The sequence below is a fragment of the Galeopterus variegatus genome, unplaced genomic scaffold (assembly GCF_000696425.1).
Source record: "Galeopterus variegatus unplaced genomic scaffold, G_variegatus-3.0.2 Scaffold1773, whole genome shotgun sequence".
Lineage (NCBI taxonomy): Eukaryota > Metazoa > Chordata > Mammalia > Dermoptera > Cynocephalidae > Galeopterus > Galeopterus variegatus.
The window spans coordinates 319493-340806 of NW_007727884.1; the positions used below are offsets into that span (position 1 = coordinate 319493).

The following is a 21314-nucleotide window of genomic DNA, read 5'->3' on the forward strand; positions in this document are numbered from 1 at the left end:
GGGCCGGGTCCATCAACCGGACCTCAACCCTTGGTGTTGCACCTGCACCTCGCTCAGCCAGTGAGCGGCCGGTCTGTATGTGGGATCTGAACCCTCGGCGGGAGCGCCACCACGCTCCCAAGCGGCGCACTGTAGCAGTGCGCCACCGGGCCAGCCCAAGGACCTTGGACTTTTAAGTTGGTGCTGGAGCAAGCTTAGACTTTTGGGACTGTTGGGATGGAATGATTGCATTTTGTAGGTGAGAGGACATGAGTTTTGGGGGGCCAGGGGTGGTATGATGGAGTTTGGATGTGTCATCCCCACCAAAACTCATGTGGAAATTTGATCCCCAATGTGGCAGTGTTGGAAACTGATTGAGTCATTGGGCTGGATCCCTCATGAATGGATTAATGCTCTCCCTGGGGGAGGGGAGAGTAATGAGGGAGTTCTTGCTCTATTAGTTCTGAAAGAGCTGGTTGTTTAAAAAGACCCTGGCACCTCCTCTCTCCCTCTCTTGCTTCCTCTCTCTTGCCATGTGATCTGCTTGTACCTGCCACTTTCCGCCATGCGTAGAAGCAGCCTGAGGCCCGTGCCAGATGCAGCTGTCCCAGAATCGTAAGCCAAATAAACCTCTGTTCTTTATAAATTACCCAGTTTCAGGTAGTCTGTTATAGCAATACAAACGGACCAATACAGATCCTTACATAGGGATGGCCGGTTAGCTAACTTGGGAGAGTGTGGTGCTGACAACACCAAGTCAAGGGTTAAGATCCCCTTACCGGTAGTCTTTGAAAAAAAAAAAAAAAAATGTTGAGCAGACAGCTGGATATGTGAATTGAAGTTCAGCTAAGTAGTCTTACTGACAGATAATTTGAGTCATCTGCATATAAATGGTATTTAAAAGTCATTAGATAGAATAAGATAACCTGAGAAATATAAACAAAGCAGAGGTCCAAGGACTGGGCCTTGGGGGCACTCCAAGTTTAGAGGTCTGGTAGATCAAGAGGAAGCAGCAAAGAGCCTGGAAAAGAACATCCAGGGTATAGAAATGAAAGAGGTATCCTGAAATTCAGATGAAGAAAGTGTTTCAGAGAGGGAGGGAGTGATCAACTGTGTCAAATGCTGCTGACAAATCGAACAAGATAAAATGACCATTGAATTCAGCAACATGGAGGTCTTGTGACTATAACAAGAGCTATTCTGCTGGATTGTCCGTGGGGAAAGCCCGACAGGAGTGGGTTCCGTCAATGAAAGGGCAAGAGTAGGGAGAATGAGTATAAAAAACTCTTTTTGTGGGGGTGGGGGGCAGCTGGCCAGTACAGGGATTGAGCCCTAGCCCTTGGTTTTTAAAAAGTTTTGCTGTAAAGGTGGAGACTAATAGGCAGTGTAATAGGTTTAGCCGATTAGGCTGTAGGGAAGGTAGAGGCTGAATGTCATACTAAGGAATTTAGCATTTTATACTGAAGGTGAAGTATTTGAAGTAGAATAATGACACAATCATTTTTACTTTGTAGAATGATATTCTGGAGGCAACAGTGAAGGTGGGTTGGAAAAGGGGATAGACTGGAGACACATAAGGAGTTAGGTACTCAACCCCTCCGGGAGAAAATTAAGGAGGCTTGAATTTGGGGATGTGGACGAAGAGTGCAGGGAATGGAGAGATAAATAGAGAAGACATTAAGAGGGAACATTAAAAAGAACTCTGGTTTCTGGAGTGGCAAAAGGACAGGGAGAGGGCGTAACTTGCTTCTAATAGGCCTGCCTGCCGCGAGATCACCCTACACATGCTTAAAAAACTTCCTCTCAGGACCTTCACCAACGCTCCCAATCTTCAAACCTGGAAATTCTACAACTAACCAACCACTCTGCAGGATTCCTTCCCGTATAGATTCATTCTAAAATTTGAAAACTTCTGAGATTTCCAACATATTAAACCTTTTCACACCAAAGAGTGACACACCATGCCCCTCGGGGATTCCCTTCCCTGGGATTCTCTGGGAGCGACTGTCTGGTAGGTCGCTGATCCCACGCCCCTCATCGCCGCTGCAAGCGATGAATGACACTTTCCTGCCCCTTAACCTTTCCTCCTAGTTATTACCGCCCGCCACCCCCCCACCCCCCAAACCATTATTCTGCCTTATACTTCCTCCGGTTCTCACCTGCATCCCTTCCTCCAAACATCGACTCCGGTGCTTAGATATAGTAACTAGGCAACCGGGGGTGTGGAATTGCATCTTGGGACAAGTAGTTCCAGGTTAAAAAAAAGGGGGGGAGGGGGGAAGCCGTGGAAAGCTACAACTCCCAGAATACACTTCCATTTCCTTCTTTTTCCACAAGGGTGCCCCCTGAACCGCCACTTTTACAGACCCTCTTAGCCACATCGACTGTATGGGAAAAGCCTTTTTAAAACATTTTTAAGTTGTTTAAATCTACCACTTCGAAAGCACTCATTCTAAAGACGAAAACAAGAAACCAGCGCAGCCTAGGGAGAGAACTAGCATTCGGGACCCAGTCTGGCACTGGGTTAGACAGCCGCGATAATTGCAGTCAGGCATTTGCTGTGGTTGCCTAGGGGGTGGGACCTTCGGCGGGGGCGCCGGGAAACCCCGTGGGCCGGGGCGGCGCTCTTCCTTTCCGATCCGCCATCTGTGGTGAGTGTGTGCTTTCTGGCCGCTCTCCGGCCGGCGACCCATGCGTCGCCCTCTCTTGTTTCCCCAGGACTAACCCGTTTCGTTATTTCCCGCAACCTCAGGTGGAACTGCCACCGAGATGCAGATTTTCGTAAAAACCCTTACGGGGAAGACCATCACTCTCGAGGTACGGGCCAGGTGGTACGAGGAAGCCAAGGCCCCAATAAGGTCCGGAGGCGGCTTTTGAGACCGGCAGTGTTTTCCAAGCCCTAGAACATGCATCCGAATTTGGCTTCTGAATCCCGGCCCTCAGTTCAGGGTAGCGTGCTGAGCAAGGGCTTAGGTCCGGTTTCCGGTGCCCAAAGGCTGGGTCTATCACTTCTCCAGTGTTTCTGGCCAGTTAGCCAAAGCAGGGACCCGCGGCGGGGAAGGAGAGGCTCCTCACCGGCGGGCGTGAGCACGTGTGGCCCAGCAGCCGCCGCCCGCCCTAGGCTGGGGAGAGCAAGTGTGCTCGCCGGTAGCAGTCCTGGGAGGTCGACCACAGGGTGGGCGATCAGCTCTATTGGGTAGGCTTCAGCCCTCCCACCTGGTTTAGTCCTGTGGTAATTGTCAAATTGAGTTAAATGTATCCATTCTTGTTTCTTATCGTGTAACCAATATACTGCGATTTTAAAACTCATAGGTTGAACCCTCGGATACAATAGAAAATGTAAAGGCCAAGATCCAGGATAAGGAAGGCAAGTAATATTTTGTAGTTCTGGAGTTAACACATGGAGACGCCAGCCTACCTATAGGTACTGGGTCTGTTGCTTTCGGTGGGTTGGAAGAGGTCAGATTAACAAAGAAATACTTTTGGAATAACACAGTAAACAAATGTTTATGAGCATGGAGTCAAGCTGCCTAGATTGGAATACCTGCTGTGCACTACACACGTGAATTTGGATAAATTATTTGTCTGTACCTGTTTGCTAATCTGTAAAGTGAATTACGATATTAACATGTATTGTCATTAAGATTAAATGGGGTGAAACATGTAAACATTTAGCAAGAACGCAGTGAGAGCCATTAGTACCTTTTAATTCAGGATTATTTATAAATCTGGAGCAGATACGCTTGTTCTGCTGTGACTTCACTTACTGTTGGTTTTTTTGTTTTTGTTTTTCATTAGGAATTCCTCCTGATCAGCAAAGACTGATCTTTGCTGGTAAGCAACTGGAAGATGGACGTACTTTGTCTGATTATAACATTCAGAAGGTCCGTTTGGGGAAAGAGCACCCCTTAAAAGTCTTTTTTCAGAAATGTTGAAACAAAAGTGGGGAGAAAAACATTAGATAAGCCGTAGATTCCCAGGTGACTCCTACACTAACATCTGAGATGCACTGCCATAGTTTCTCACGTTCTGGATTTTGCAAGTTGCATCCCATGATGAAATTAAGTGTTCTTTCATCTCCCTATAAATTAAGAATCAGATACTTTGAGGAGGGGGCAGTCTCCCTCACAGGTTTTATTGTGGACTCCTTTGGCATTTAATTAAAAGATTCATGATGTCTGTTCTTAATGCAGCATGGAAACCTGTTTCATCCTCTGTTCCATTAACAGGAGTCAACTCTTCATCTTGTGTTGAGACTTCGTGGTGGTGCTAAGAAAAGGAAGAAGAAGTCTTACACCACTCCCAAGAAGAATAAGCATAAGAGAAAGAAGGTTAAGCTGGCTGTTTTGAAATACTATAAGGTGAGCCAGTTTAAGGTAACAATATAAAGTCATGATTTATTTGGAAACTTAATCTTCTTAGTAACTTGTCAGTGTCTTCTTATGGAGTAACTGGACTTGAATATTCAGTATTACCTACTTTTGGTTTAAACAAGGTATTCTGGAACTGAGAATTTCAAAGTTCCTGGGCTTTTTTTTTTCTTTTTTCTTCCCTGTTTGGTTATTTGAAAGAGTTTAAATAATGGGGGTTACCTTTAGCTGCTTGTTCCAAAGTAGGGTTCTGAGTTTGAAGTCAGATCTGGATTCAGGTCTTAGCTTCATCTTGCAGAGCTGGAATTTAATGTACAAAAGTCCCAACACTTCTGAACTTTTCTGTGAGTAGTAATTACTGATGAAAATTTGGGGTCTTTGTTTTATAAGTACTAAAGGCTACCAGTATTGCGTGGTTAAAAGGTTAAGTATTCTTAATCTCTTAAATTAGACTTGAGAATATGTTATAAAATTACCTTTCTGCTGTTTGTACTTTCAGGTGGATGAGAATGGCAAAATTAGTCGCCTTCGTCGGGAGTGTCCTTCAGACGAATGTGGTGCTGGAGTTTTTATGGCCAGCCACTTTGACAGACATTATTGTGGCAAATGTTGTCTGACTTATTGCTTCAACAAACCAGAAGATAAGTAATCGTGTATGAGTTAATAAAAGACATGAACTAACTTTTAATTGTTGAATTTATTGCTGTGATTTAAAGAATGGTTTTTGAGTGGCAAATTGATGGTCACACCATTTCCTTTGATAGTGCCATCATGATGTGCTACTGCCATCATGTAAATGTTGCTTTTGGGGATTGTGTGACCCAGTGGTTCTGGGTACCTGCCAAGTGCCAACTACTTGGAAAGGTCTTGATATTTTCACTTCATAATAATGTCTTAAACTGCCTATACTTGGTCAGAAGAATTATATCGTGTTTTCATGTCAGCTCAGTTTGTATTTCTGTCAGTTCCTTCAGCACAATAGACATTTTGGGCCAGTTTAATTCTTTGTTGTGAAGGCTATGCTATGCTTGATAGGATGGATATCATCCCTGGCCTCTAGCCCCTTTTTTGCCCGTAGTGCCTGCTTCACACATCACCCCAACCCCCAGTCACAGGAAATTTAAAGCCTAAGTTTAAGTTGCCAATTCAAAAATACATCCTGATTCCCTGGATGGTTTCAGTGGGATGTTTGCTGTCTGCAGTATGAGGGAATGTGCTTTACAGTACAAAGTTGAGTATGAACTCTTGGAAATTTAAACTTTAATGTTGTATTCAGAGTAAATTCCTATAAAGGAAGGATTATTAGTACTGTTAACTCTGAAAACTAAAACAATTTCAAGCAGTACTTGATTGGAACTTTTGCCCATGAAGCTCAATTCAGGGAGGACTGGTTTGCTTGATACCACTCTTAACTAAGCATACACATAAAGGAAGTATCTTAAACTCTGATTATTACATTCAGTGATAAGCTAATAATTAACAATTCCCTTTTACCATATTGCTGGTCTTTTCCACTACAGGATTTCTAGTTGGAGGCACCCTTAAATAAGATTTACTGTTTCTGTAGAATTTGACAGTTTATTTCTTTTTTTTTTTCTTAAAAGATGACCGGTAAGGGGATCTTAACCCTTGACTTGGTGTTGTCAGCACCACGCTCTCCCAAGTGAGCTAACCGGCCATCCCTGTATAGGGATCTGAACCCGTGGCCTTGGTGTTATCAGCACCACACTCTCCCAAATGAGTCATGGGCTGGCCCTTTGACAGTTATTTTAATGCACAGTAACCCTTGATAGAACAATTCAGGTACTTTTTGACCCGTAGTGGTGAATTTTTACCTTCAATAAATCAAAACCAGTTGCTGTATAATAAAGCAAAACATTTAGTCATTTATGTTTCTAATTTTAAAATCCTGGGTCCCAAGAAGTCTTTGCTGGAACTTCCTTTTCTTCATAACAAACAATTTCATCTCCCACCTTAAATTCTATCTTTTCTTCATCTAAACTGAGACCACAATCCATTCCAGTTTTGATGACTGAAATGTCCTCTTTATGGTGTTTCATTGTGGTTAATGAGCCTTAAAAAAAATAAAAGAAACTTAAGGTTAGTATATTCAACAAATGAGTACATACTAAATGCTATGTATTCCAGAATTGCAAAGAAAATTACACTGAAATTCTTAAAAATTTTACAGTCCTGTCATGTTAAATAATGAAACTAAATACCAGGGAAAACTAAGAAATGAAGTTTGCTGTAAACAGGATTTGACTTGTAGCAAAAGATCCTAAATCTCCCATTTCAGAGGTGAACTAAGATTTTATGTAGAGGACAGAATTGTACTCAGGACTCGAATGGGAAAAACCAAGATAAAAGACAAGACAGACAAAAGGTCAGGTTAAACTAAAGGATAAGAGTAAGGAAGTATAATGGTATAGATTAAGTGTAGGAGATTTAATTCGAAAGGTGGTTTGGGACCAATTTTTAAAAGCTTAGAAAACCAGGCTTAGGGATTGACAATCCTGGAAGAGTCATGAGAACTAGTAGGGAGGGAGCCCATCAACTATAGACCAGTTATGCATTGTAACAGCACTAAGAAATGGCCTGAGCTAAGATTACGGGAATGAAAGACAAACAGATTCCAGAAGTTTACACAGTCAACAAGTTTTGGTGACTAGATATGACATAGAAATAGATTTTGAAGTTGCTTACCCTTCCATATAATATGTCCATTACGGATTAATTTAAATTTTTTTTGTTTTTCTAACTGTCCCTTTAGGACTCTGCAGCCAGCCACGGGAACTTTTTTCTTCCCTTCTGTTATAGAGAAGGTAGCTAGTATAGAAGCCTCACCTTTAGGAAGAAGAACATTAATGTACAAAAAACTAAAGATTCTGAGAAATACATAATTCCTAACATTCTGCAGTGCAAGTAAGAATTAAAGATGTGAGAAAAATACAAACTCATAGAAAAAATACAAAGTTCTGGTTTCTCTTACTCCACGACCTTTATTTTCCCTGATCAATATTATCAATAAAAACACCTGGAAATCCTTGGGTATTCCTGTGTGCTATGAAAACCTAGTTTTCAGTTTTCCTTTGACATATTTTCTAGAGTATATCATCTACAGGTACTTGATTTATTTTTATTTATTTATTTATTTATTTTCTCTGACCAGTAAGGGGGTCGTTACCCTTGGCATGGTGTGGTCCACACCACGCTCAGCCAGTGAGCACACCGGCCATCCCTATATAGGATCCGAACCCGCGGCCTCGGCACTGGGCACTCTCCAGAGTGAGCCAGGGGGCCGGCCCACCTGATTTATTTTTAATCTCACCACTAGTAATTTATATACACTTATTAAGAGTACTAATTCTGTGACTAAGTTTTTTCACTGACTGAAAATTAAAACAAATTCCAATAATGAAATGATATCAGACTATAATGTACCACAATTTTCTAAGGTGTTATTTGACCTGTGTTATTTGTTAGTATTATTTGACTGGTACGTTTGCTCACTCCTAGAAACCATCATATGGCTCACAGTTTCCCAAATTGCTCTCAGCACAATAAAATACAAATTTCTGTATGATCATGTTTAGCAGGTCAGAAAATAATAAATCTTTATGTGGACCAAAAATGCAAAACCAAATCTCATCATGAGGAAACAACAGACAAATCCAAATTAAGGTACATTCTACAAAGTTGCTGGCCTACATATGCTTCAAAAATGTCAAGGTCAAAAAACCCCAAAGATTGAAGAACTATTCCAGGTTAAATGAGACATGACAACTAAATATATCTATGATCCTGGACTAGAGGAAAATATGTATACCTAACAAGTACATTGTTGGCACATGGACAAAATTTGAATATGGACTATGGATTAGATAATAGTGTGTAAATATTAAATTTCCTGAGCTTGATCATTCTTCTGTGGATAACATCCTTGTGCTTAACAAATGTACATACAAGGCAAATGAATACAATATCTCAAACTTACTCTCAAAGGTCCAGGGAAAAAATAATGAACTGAGTGTGTATGGAAGGAGAGGGGAATAAGGCAAATAGGGCAAAATGTAACAATTGGTGAATTGGGTAAAGGGTTTCTTTTATTTTTCTAGAAATTTTTCTGGAAATTTAAAAAATTATTATCAAACATGAGGAGAAAAATGAACAGATAATGCAATACAATCATTTCAAATAAATTCAGCCTTTAATCTGGACAAAGGATATGCTAGAAAGAATATTTTAAAATTTAATACTTAAGTGTAAATTTTCATCCCAGAGTGGATTTCTCTGCCAGCCTCAAGATAAAATCAATGGCTCCTCCCAAGACACTGTTAAGCCTCCCATCCTAGTCTAATTTGTATAACAATTAGTTCTCATCTAAACTTGAGGGCAAGTTCTCAGGCCTTATTTGCCTTTGTGTCGTCAGGGCCTAAGCACAATGTGTTGCACAAGGCAGGTGTTTATAATACATTGGAGGTTACAATGAATTCTCATAATGGTCATCTCTTACAGAACACAGGATATCTATTGGAACAGCAAATGTATTTCAACAATGAAACACATTTCCCCTCAACTTTGATTTCAAGTGCTCTTTACAATACCTCAGATATGACTGTTTAAAAGTGACAGTCAGTGAACACTCACCTATTAGGTGTTCTTCCACAATGCAGGGCAATCTGCTGCTCAGTTCCTCCTGCAAATCTTCAATAAGACGGTAAATGACTTTGTGAAGTTTAATTTTTACTCCTTTTTTGGCAGCTGACTGCAGGATAACATTGCCTGCATTCACATTAAAGCCATATATAACACCTGGTAAGCAGAAATACAATCAAAAAAGTAGTACAAATACTGCATTATATTAATTTATTCATCTTTTAAGAAACTCAAATCTAAGGTATTTCCTTCAATGTAAATTAAATAGGAATATCAATTAGGGGAGATGAGAAATTCTACAATGTTTTTCTCACAAAAACTAGTACATTTTCATATTGGTAAAATTTTATAAATTATACTATGGCTTGTTGAACAAGGAAAATTTCTTTATGATTTTAAATTCATTCATTTAAGAAACATTATTAATTTTTTTAAAAGATGATCGGCAAGGGGATCTCAACCCTTGGTGTTGTCAGCACCACGCTCTCCCAAGTGAGCTAACCGGCCATCCCTATATAGGGATCCGAACCCATGGCCTTGGTGTTATAAGCACCACACTCTCCCAAGTGAGCCATGGGCTGGCCCTAAGAAACATTATTTTAAGTGCCCACAATGTACAAGGCAATATACTGAACAAAGCTTTCATTTTTATACCAGAGAAATAAAAAATGGTCAGGACTGAAATATTATTGCTTTATTTTAATAACAATTCTATTATAAGATTATAATTTTATTGCCTACAGTTTTTGCGGTTTATGCTTAGCCAAATTGCTCTCAGCACAATAAAATACAAATTTCTGTATGATCATGTTTAGCAGGTCAGAAAATAATAAATCTTGGGCCGGCCCGTGGCTCACTCGGGAGAGTGCGGTGCTGATAACACCAAGGCCCCGGGTTCGGATCCCACATAGGGATGGCCGGTTCGCTCACTGGCTGAGCGTGGTGCTGACAACACCAAGTCAAGGGTTAAGATCCCCTTACCGGTCATCTTTAAAAAAAATAAAATAAAATAAAATAAATAAATAAATTTATAGTGGAATGATTTTTGGCTTTCTACAAACCTTTCTAATAATTACCAATAAATAAAACTTCTACTATCTATACTCTAAGTAGTAAAAACTAGAGATCATTGTGGGCGCAACACTGAGGGTTGCGATCCGTTGCCGGTCATGAAAAAAAGACAAAAAAGGAAAAAAATAAAATAAAAAACACTCTTGTTTTAAACAGAATGAATGGAAAAAATTAACCCAAACAGCTTAGGAGAAAAATACAATCTTACCATTAAGAAATCATTCAATATACTGTCTACATTACATAGCATAGTGCTAGTCTAACAAATACTTTGAATTAATCAGCATTACTGAAAATACCTTTTCAGTAGTAGAGGTGACACCTACTTCCAATCAGGTCAGGTTATTAAGACCTCTATGACTCAACAATGTTGGTGCTTTACTAGGTGTTAGACATAGTTGAACTGACAGTCATGAGTCCCCTTTTTGTGTAAGTTTAACTAATAAAGACAGTCCTCTGGTATTTTAGGCATTTAAAGCCAAAACAAAATTTTGACCTAAAAAGATATGATTTATAAAGTTTCAATTAACAAAAATAGGTAGCCAGAGTAAAAGATGTAAAAAAGTACGAAATAGGCTGATTATAGTGTTAGGAACATTCAAAAGTCTAAATTCCTGAAAGATACAGAGAACCAACCCTGGATTGGGTAGGGAACCTAGAGAGTGGGAAGAGGGCACAGTAATGCTGCTTAAAAAAAAAAAAAAATTAAGAAACACTACCCCATTTTGAAATAGTTCCCCTGAGTTGCAGTACAACCATGACAAGTGGAGCTATGGCTGGGATACAACACAACCCATTCGGTCACAACTGCTAGCTGGGACTGGACTACAGTGGGAAGAATGATGTTGATGGGAACTAATGTCAGATGTGACAAGCCAAGAACACAGTTAAACAAATAGGAAATGGAATCCTTACCATCAAATGTTTCAGCAAGGTTAACATCATTTTCACTAATATCACCCACTCCAAAATGTACTAATTCTAGTCCACACTCGTGCGAAGCATCATAGCTATCCACAACGTTCAAAAGGGCCTCAATGGAACCATCAACATCACCTAAAAACAGCAAAAGTTTAAAATTGTTGGTGTTAAGAGCTGGCATTAACACACAAAAATGACAATCTATACAGCAAAGGCATTTACCACTAAGTCCACTTTTATTTAGATTTAGCATTATAAATATCTACTTAACTATAAAGTATAATGAACCAAATGTACATTTACAACAAAATCAGCAAGAAATACATCTACTCAGAAAATATCCCCCAACATATTGAAATAATTTTCACTTAAATTTAAGGGCCCAAACTAATCACGAGAATAATGAAACATGTTTATTCAAAAGACAAGTTGTAAAGTAAAATCTTATAAAAGGCACCTTTAAGAATTATAGGAAGTACATTTGAATCTCTTTCTATTTTCTCCTTTGGCTTTAATGGTTTTTGTTCTTTTCTTTCTAGGTACTTTTTAAATGATATCTGCTTCCAGTGCAAAGTGCCATACTTTTCACGGGCTTTCCGATGTGCTTCTTGGTGTTCCTTTCTCTTTTCTTCTATTATTTTCAGATCAACTTTATTTTTCTCCTGTTCTTGCTCATACTTCCTCCAGTCAACAACTTCACGTGCCCTTGGCTTTACAGGGGAAAAACTGGTATTACTTAATGAAATAGACATTAAAAACTGCTAGGTTAAAGGCTTTGTATTATACTCCATTACAAAGTTAGCTTAATTCATATGAAACAACTAATTTTGTAAGTTTTAAGAAACCTGTACAATTTTAATTTGGGAGCTTTGTGTATAATTGAAATGATTTAGTTTAAAAATCTTACCTTAAATTTTAAAAAATTATTCTATAGTCAAATTCTAAAATGGAAAGACTGGTCCCCTCACAGCCCCTTATATAATCTAGGATTATTTGTTAACATTAATACATTTATTTGGTATAACACTATAGATTGATACTTAAAATCATTGTATCATATCTGATATATAGGATTTAAGCTTGATGTACCTCAGATTCTACTTCAAGAATTTCATCTCCTGCAGAAGGAAGGTCTCTCCAGCCTGTAATTCCCACTGGCATGCTGGGATAGGCCTCACTGATTGTTTTTCCATTTTCATCAAACATTAAACGTACTTTTGCCCAACTCTTTCCCGCAACCAAAACTGTGCCTCTTCTCAAAGTTCCTCTTTCAATTATAGCTGTAGTAACAGGACTAAAAGGAAAATAAAAGTGTGTGTGTGTGTGTGTATTGTAATCAAGATGTAATTGTACTTTCTTTTTTGGGGGGGGAGGAGGCAGCTGGCCAATGGGGGGATCCAAATCCATGACCTTGGTGTTACCAGCGTGTGTGTGTATTGTAATCAAGATGTAATTGTACTTTCTTTTTGGGGGGGGGAGGAGGCAGCTGGCCAATGGGGGGATCCAAATCCATGACCTTGGTGTTACCAGCACCATGTTCTCACAAGTGAGCTAACCAGCCAGCCCTAACTGTACTTTATTAAGTAGAGCAAAGATATCTTTATGAGGTTTAAATATATATCTAAACACATGTATACACAGGCTAACTTCTACTACTTCTCAACTTCTCAAGAAATTTTTCATACTATAAAAATATATCTTCACAATAGCCAAGAGGTGGAAGCAACCCAAATATCCATCAATAGATGAACGGACATTTCATTCAAAGAAAATGTGCCATATACACACAAGAAATATTATGCAGCCTTAAAAAAGAAGCATTGTTGCCACATGCTACAATATGGATGATACTCTAAGACATTATGCTAAGTGAAATAAATCAGTCACAAAAGGAAAAATACTGTATGATTCTATTCATGTGAAGTATCTAAAGAGTCAAAATCATAAAAACTGAAAATAGAAAGTTAGTGCCAAAGGCTGGAGAAATAGGGGATGGACAATTAGTGTTTAATAGGTATAGAGTTTTAGTTTTGCAAGGTAAAAAAATTCTAGAGATCTGGTGCACAACAATGTGAATATACTTAACACTACTAAACCGTATACTTAAAAATGGTTAACATGGTAAATTTAATGTTATGTGTTTTTTATCAAAATAATTTAAAAACACACATACATTTCTTGTAAGGTTATGCAAAGGGAGGAAGCAGGGAGCACAGTGTTCTTGCATAATCCTAATCCACTTTCTACCTTACTCTCCATGTCAGCTAAGAGATTGCACACAGTTGTAACTGAGTATAAAGCAATGAGAAGACCTCTCGCTGATAAGTAGGGAAATACAAGAAGGGAGGAAGCAGGGAGCACAGTGTTCTTGCATAATCCTAATCCACTTTCTACCTTACTCTCCATGTCAGCTAAGAGATTGCGCACAGTTGTAACTGAGTATAAAGCAATGAGAAGACCTCTCGCTGATAAGTAGGGAAATACAAGGAAAAAAACACCATTTCAAAGATTTTCCTATACCTATTATATTAACAGGTCAAGTCTTAAAGATTTAGAAACCCTAAAATGCAACAATTGGTATTTCATTCCAATTTATGTTAATCTATGAGGCTTTATGAATTCAGTTAAGTCAGTGGGAAAAAAGTCAAACAAATTGAACTACTTAATACGACTACTAGATATATAGCTAGTTGATAGTCTACTAATAATAACTGTGTATTTGTGTTCTGCGTGTTAGCACAATAACATACTTTTCAAAATAAATGCTTTGAAAATATTGCTCATGAACTAATAATAACATGCAATAAAAATAATATACTGTTATACAATGAAGTCACAAAAACCATTGACAAAATTAATAAAAAGAAACATTTTAACAGTCCTACCCTCTTCCTTTGTCTGTGAAAGACTCTATTACTGTTCCTTCCACTGGACCAGTGGAATCTGCTTTCAACTCTAACATTTCTGCGAGAGCAACTGTTGCTTCTGCCAAAGCCATCAGGTTATCACCCTTTAACAACAACAACAGAGATTTTACTACACATTAATGAATATTATCTGTAAATGTAAATATCAGGGTCAGAAAGCCAAATAATCCTTGACAGTCATGTTATATTTTTCTCCTTAAGCATTAAAAGCATTCATTACCCAATTTAAGGAAGACAGGAAGGAAGAGAGGGAGGGTGAGAGGGAGGAAAGGAAGGAATTGGCAACAAAATGTGACCCAGGGACAGATCTTGCAAGGAACAAGTGGCTATTTTTTCTAAGGAATGGCCACTGGTGGTGCTTGTTAACACCCTTTCATAAACACATGCTTCATTCATTCTCTTTTTCCTCCATCTGTCTTTATGACAGTGTATTCTTCCTCACACTAACTTTCTTAATGATGCTACTTTACATTTGAAGTTCTATCCAGCTGAAAAGTTTTCACTTTTCACTTGATCCACTCAAGAATCCTGGAAAGTAAGTAAATCAAGCATTACTTTACCCCTATTAAATAAATGAGAAAAAGCACTGACTAGACTCAGGCTCTATGCCCTATTGTACCACTATCCACATATGCAGCCTTGAAAAATTACTTCATCTTCCTGGATTTTCTTTCCTCAACCATAAAATGAAGGGGCTAGATTAGAGGAGTCTTTTACCTTTAATGATCTATGTTTACTATGCTCTCTGGGGCTCCAGGATCACATAGCTGATTAACTGGTGATGAAACTAGAACTGATGGACAAGGGATTTTTCCACTCTCCATGTCAGCTAAGAGATTGCTCACAGTTGTTAAGCGTATAAAACAACAGACAACTTTTAAAAAATTGAATAAATACTTTTCTTACCCACCCACTTATTCCTAGTATTTACTCCAATTTACAAAATGCTGCTCCAAAGAACAGAGCTGGGGTTGTTTCTTTGCATGAAGTAGTCCTCTTTCTTTCAGAAAAGAAGGCCTTATCTTACTTTCCTGCCACTCTCTCCCAATGCCCTCCATTCCCTAGGAATCATCTCTGCCAGGCCTCCAAATCTGCCTACTCAGCTTTACATCTATCTACTCATCTGATGGTATCTGGGCAGAAAAGGTGGTTAAGTCTTCAAATATTTTAATCTTACTGTAGTTAAGCTTGCCATTTAGCTTTCAGAGTGCAATAACAATTGAGGTATAGTGGAAAGATAATAAAGTAAGGTAGCATTTTGTCAATTTCAGAGGTACAGTTTTACTATTAATGGAGACAAGAGTTTCTAAGCATCTTAGAGATAGCACATTTAGGAGAAGTAAGGATGAAATGATAATTAATTGGATGAAGATGGTTAAGTACAACACCATCCCTTCAGTGAATGACTAGTGGGGGAAAAGTCTGTATTATGAGTAAACTGTGGAATATGGTAACAATGGACAAAAAAGGACATTATTACCAGCAGCAACCTCTGCAGGATAAGAGAACTGGAAAATGCTGATATGAGGCAAGTACTGAGCTTCCTCGGTGCTTCCATCAAGGAAAGAATAATTGGTAATTTAAAAGAAAATGGAATTCATCATAAATAACATTATAAAACTTATAAAGATTAATCCATAGGAACATTCAATCAATAACAAAATCAACCCAAATACTTAATCTTTATATTAGTGAAATTTTTATTTGTTTAAATCTCTCTTAAATGTCCTTAGGTCCATTCCACAGGCCTAAAATACAAGCACTGTTTATTACCAACGGGATTTCATTTTTTAAAAATTTATTTATTATTATATTTTTTTGCATTCTAAAATGTTGTTGTGGAGCAGTCGGAGGGGGAAAAGGGAAGGAGGGCATGGTCAAGGCCCGTGGTAACTCCCTCATTCTGGCCGGGAAACCCAGGGGGCTTCTGGTGGTGGCTTGGTCATACTGGGGTGGATACTGACTTTGGGGGTGGACTTCATTTCTGCTTAAAACAGTCTTTAGCCTACTGTTATCCTACCCCCACATCATTCACCATTTATTCTCCTCATTCTAAGTATCTCATAATAAAAAAAAGCATTAGGTTTAGACCTGATTCTCCATTGTTCAGCTGTGTAACCATGGACTGGTGACTGACCTCTCTAAGCCTAATTCCTCTTCTGCCAAACCAGGATAATGATACCAGCTATGCTTAGAACCCAGAGAATTTTTTTTTTAAATAACACAAATGTATGTTAAAATGTTCTTTAGGTATGTATGACACACTGTGTGTATTATGTCTAGCATTCCAATCTGAGCACATTCATCTCTGAGATGCCTGCATTTACCGTAAGTGCAGAGACATGCACTGCTTGAACATCACCTCCATAATCTTCACAAACCACATCATAAGCCAGCAGCTCTTTTTTCACTTTTTCAGGATCAGCCTCGGCTTTGTCACATTTGTTTATGGCAAGGACAATAGGAACTGAAAGAGAGTAAAGAAGAGTGCAAATGATAACACCTTCCAGGTGTTCACAGTGTCCAGAAATTCCAGGTATTCACAGTGAAAGACACAAGTCTAGTTTGGCTTTCTCTGTACTCCAAGGATATACTTATCTAACAAAAGGCCTAAAGAACCCACTTTAGAGTCACACCACCCTACTCTGCTCTTTACATGTAAAGAAGGATTCCAGATAAAAGAGATTAAAACTGTAATTATCAGTAGACTCTGAATTAAAAAGAGATACCCACGATTATAAAAAAAAACAATATTTGGGGTAGAGAAAGGCCTGTCCTTAAACCTAAAAGCAAAATCAGTAACTGTACAGGAGATAATCTCCAGAAAAAAAACCAAGAGAAGATTCTAATTCACTAGGTCATTTGCCTTTTCTTTCCAGACTTCAGTAATTCATTGTTAAAACCCAACATCTCATCTTGGGTTGAAACTAAGTATCATCATTGCAAATTTTTTTTCTTAGGATTTATAGCAACTCTTTATTCATACACCTAGCTCAGTGACTAACACATAGTAGGCTCTCAATAAATATTTACTTAATGAATGAATCAAATAATCTTAAAATTTACTTGTCATCACTAGACATATCCTCTTGCTAGAAAAATTATACAAAATTCTAGGAGTTAATTCTCTGGTTAAGTTTCATTACCTCTGCAACTTTCTCAGGTATCAAAGGAACAGAAATTGAAGACACAAAAAAAATTTTGCAATCCACAACTTACTATTGTGAAAAAGTACATTCCATATTGATGAGCTGGAACTTAATGTGGACCAAGAGAATAAGTACAGAAAGCATGATATAATGAACGTATCCTATCTCAACCAACTGCTTTGCTATGAGATCCCTCTCTTCTTCTTGCCATGTATTCCCTGGAATCATTAAGAGCACAGTACATCACACATGGGCAGTTTTGAGGAATTAAAAAGGAAGGAGAGTAAACTAGAAGCTCGAAGATACAGACTCCAAATGTGGATATGTTGCAAATTAGCTGTATAATTGTATGTCATTGGGAAGAATTCCGGCTGCTGTCTGGCTCTTAGTTTTCATGTTGTAAGATGCAAGAATTGGACTAGATCAGTAATTCTCTCTTTTTTTTTTTTCTTGCCAACAAACCTGGGGGGAATATGACACACTCTATCAGGTGCATTTTTCTCAGTGGGAGTAGGTGTAGCTACGGTCATATCAGAATAAGAATGTACAAAATACATGTGTGTGCATGTGTGTGGTATTTATTATTACAATTTTTATATAAAGAAAGAAGGAAGAAGATGGTCAAGTGATTTTCCAAAAGTTTCAATTTTATACCACGGATCAATTAAGAACTTGTTTAAAGCAGATGAAGAAAAAGTTCCTCTTTAGAGCAGAATTCCTGATGATAAATGAACAAGGACTAACAGAATATCACCACTATGCAACTCCTAATGAATTTAGGGGAAGGGTACACAGGAGTTCATTATTCTATTCTTACTTCTGTATCTGTTTAAATTTTCCACGATAAAAAGTTGAAAAAGTTTTAGTAGAGGAAGAATTGTACTTGTAATCACAAGTCCCAAGTTGAATCCTGCTATACTCTTCCTATTAGTTAGTTATACGTCTGTGGGAAAACAATTTAACTATGTTTGAGGCTTATAATAATCCTGGGATTGCTGTGAATATTAAATGAGCTACACATAAATGGCCCCAGAACAATGACTTTATGTAGCAGATCCTTTAAAAAAAAAAGAAAAAGCAACTTCCTTCCTGATACATGTAGTTAGCCACACAGTACCTTGAGCATCTTTGGCATGCTGAATAGATTCTACAGTTTGTTTCATCACCCCATCATCTGCAGCTACAACCAATATGATAATGTCTGTGACCCGAGCACCTCTGGCTCTCATTGCTGAGAAAGCAGCATGTCCTGGAGTATCAAGAAACGTTATCTTCTCCCCAGAAGGCAGAGATACTGTGGAAACAGAAATCCAAGAACACCGAGGACTCAAATATGTACTTCCTTAATACAAAGAAATGTGTGTGACATTACCAAACCCAATCAATAATTCTTTAAAATAATTTTATTCCTTCTATTAATCTTAATCAGAACAACACAGCTAGCTCATCATTTCACAATGAAAGTGATAAAATACCAGTGAGACCTTCAGGATTTTTTTCATATAATAATTTCAAACTAAAACTCCTCATGCTTCTACAACGTTAACTACTTTCATAAGTGTACCAACTGATACCTATTCTGGAGAAGAGAACAGACTAATAATCGTATAGGCAGCTATCCTTACATTAGCAAACCACAGCTGCACAACAGCCTTGAGCCACAGAAAGGCAATTTTGTACACTGTTATTAGCTCAGGATTTGAGTACAGCAACCTTAGGTTTAAATCTGGCTTTGCCACTTACTAGTTATGTAATTTGGGCAAATTACTTAACCTGAAGAAGTCAATTCCTTATCTGTAAGTAGGAATATTAAGACCTACCTCATGATATTGTTGTGAAGATAAAAAAGGTAAAGCATATAAGATGCTCAGCAAAATGCTGGGCACATGCTAAGTGCTCAGTAAATGGTAGCTATTATTTAATTATTATTAGCAACATTATCAAAACCTAGCACTGGAGGTTATATAAATATAATTAATTACGGAAAAGTTTTAGGTACATTAAACTAAACTAAGAACAAGCTAAAATGAAAAAGGTAATTTTCTTCTTATAGAAAGCACAAAATAACCTTTCTTTATTAACCACCTGCTCTACATTTCATCAAACCAATGGCTTTAAGCTTTTGCCTTCCCTTTTACTCTGAATTTGTATGTTTCATATTATGACATTTAGTTTAGGAAAATAATAAGTGGGGTTCTCAAGCACAAATTTCTGTTCATACCAAGAAAGGCCCCAATGTGCTGAGTGATGCCTCCAAATTCCATTGCTGCCACTTGAGTTTTTCGAAGTTTGTCAAGTAACGTCGTTTTCCCATGATCAACATGGCCCATTATAGTAACAACTGGGGACCTTGGGGTTAATAAAGCTGGATCTGCCTGGGGCCTACAATTAACAGGAAAGGAGTTTCATTTCTCAAGCATCAGAAACACTGTGTCGCCTGTGAATTGGCTCACAGTTATCCCACTGAGCTATCATTAACAATAAAACCCAACATTCAGCCTTGATTAAAACATAACTGTTTTCCCCTGCTATACATACATATAAGGCCTCATGACAGAATATTTAATGACTGCCTACCTACAGTTGGCATCTTCATAACAATGAGAATAACTGAATCAAATTTTAAGATTCAGACCAATGTATACACTCAGGAAACTAAGAAAAATAACCCTTAGAGTTTTATAATAAACTGAATAAACTTCCTGATGCTTTAAGCACTTTGAAGAAAAGTTTATCCTATACTCACACATCATTTTAACTACAAAAGAAATCATAAGGCAAATTTTTCCATGAAAAAGTGTGAATAAAACTATGGTCTTCCTCTCCCAGTATAAAGTTTTACCTTTTTACAGCGTCTTTATTTGCTCTGACTTTGTCCTGTTTTAATTTGCTCCATTTTAACTTCATTCCTGCCTTCTTTATCACTTCTTTGATCCAAACTTCATCTAAATGTGAATCTGCTTCTAGAGAATCTATATCAATAGCAGTGTTCAGTAAAGCTTCATATATATAATCTGGTAGGAATAAGATAAAACCTTTTAGTATCATGAATTTGATGCTCAAGAAAGTGACCTCTATTAATAAATGTCTATATAAGCAATACAGTCAATGAGGAATAACTATATAAACTATCTGTTTGTCTAATGTTAACAAACCACAAAGAAGCTGAAAATTTAAAAAATTCTTTAAGATATGATGCATTTATATAACTGACACTTCTGCATATTCATAAATATTTCAATATTTATGTACCTTCTCAACCATCTGAATCATCAATAAAACATTACATTGCATGTTGTTTAAATTTAGTATTTAGAAGTTGATCATAGTCTATTTCCTTGAAAACTTGTAGTCAAATATGGCATGCACATACAAAGGTGTGTGTGTATGTACAGTCAATTCTCATTATTATTCATAACAGTTATGTTCTACAAAGTCATCACAAATACTGAAGTAGCGAATAATGAACCATTGCTCTAAAGGGAAGTACAGGGTTAGGTTCCTGAAAGCCTCTAGTCACAATATTTTAGCAACTGATCAATACATAATCTTGTTTTATGTGTTTCTATTTAAAGACACATTAAAAAATACAAACAAGGTATCATATTGTTGATTCATTAATACTGAACTCATGGCCAACAGCACTCTAACTCACACCTTACTGAACTCATGGCCAACAGCACTCTAACTCACACCTGAAGAAGCTTACCTAGACATGTAGCTCTGTAAGGCACATCACAGCATTCCTGCACTTACGAACACTAGACAGCACTTCAGCAGTACACTTAAGGGCTAGTTTAAAAAGTGAAAGCACCAACAAAAAACACAAAGTGAAAAATGTGGCACTAAACAGACCACAAAAAGGATGCTTGTTTACAGTAGGAGAGCTGAAAGAAGAAGGCAGAATGTTACCTTGTTCAGTCAGCAATGTGTATCAGGCAACACACATTTTTCACCACTCTGCGCATATACAAGAATAACTGTAAAATCGTCCTGAGTATTGATTTTTGAGCTACAAATACATATTAGGGAATATGTAAATTTGCAAATACAGAATCCACAAATAATGAGAATCGACTTATACACACACACACATACATATACCACAAGAATAACTGTAAAATCGTCCTGAGTATTGATTTTTGAGCTACAAATACATATTAGGGAATATGTAAACTTGCAAATACAGAATCCACAAATAATGAGAATCGACTTATACACACACACACATACATATA

At 37.7% G+C, this 21314-nt stretch overlaps 2 protein-coding genes across 3 annotated transcripts in view; one reads left to right on the forward strand and one right to left on the reverse strand.

The window, feature by feature from the left end:
- Nucleotides 1-2591: 2591 nt before the first annotated feature.
- RPS27A (ribosomal protein S27a) lies at nucleotides 2592-5037 on the forward strand. Its single transcript, XM_008578840.1, has 6 exons — nucleotides 2592-2630; nucleotides 2732-2796; nucleotides 3292-3346; nucleotides 3778-3863; nucleotides 4209-4340; nucleotides 4849-5037. The coding sequence occupies exons 2-6, from the start codon at nucleotides 2749-2751 to the stop codon at nucleotides 4996-4998; spliced, it is 471 nt and encodes a 156-aa protein (XP_008577062.1). The 5' UTR covers nucleotides 2592-2630; nucleotides 2732-2748; the 3' UTR covers nucleotides 4999-5037.
- A 1167-nt stretch (nucleotides 5038-6204) lies between these two features.
- MTIF2 (mitochondrial translational initiation factor 2) overlaps nucleotides 6205-21314 on the reverse strand; it is a 22238-nt gene continuing 7128 nt past the window's right edge. For both annotated transcript variants that reach the window (XM_008578843.1, XM_008578841.1), the window contains exons 5-15: nucleotides 19919-20090; nucleotides 19298-19458; nucleotides 18194-18370; nucleotides 16255-16394; nucleotides 13886-14010; nucleotides 12090-12294; nucleotides 11458-11710; nucleotides 10995-11135; nucleotides 9000-9164; nucleotides 7056-7196; nucleotides 6205-6423 (exon numbers count right to left, since the gene is read on the reverse strand). In XM_008578843.1, the coding sequence (XP_008577065.1) occupies nucleotides 6251-6423; nucleotides 7056-7196; nucleotides 9000-9164; nucleotides 10995-11135; nucleotides 11458-11710; nucleotides 12090-12294; nucleotides 13886-14010; nucleotides 16255-16394; nucleotides 18194-18370; nucleotides 19298-19458; nucleotides 19919-20090 (1853 nt within the window). In that variant the 3' untranslated portion in view covers nucleotides 6205-6250. The remainder of the gene's footprint in view (nucleotides 6424-7055; nucleotides 7197-8999; nucleotides 9165-10994; nucleotides 11136-11457; nucleotides 11711-12089; nucleotides 12295-13885; nucleotides 14011-16254; nucleotides 16395-18193; nucleotides 18371-19297; nucleotides 19459-19918; nucleotides 20091-21314) is intronic.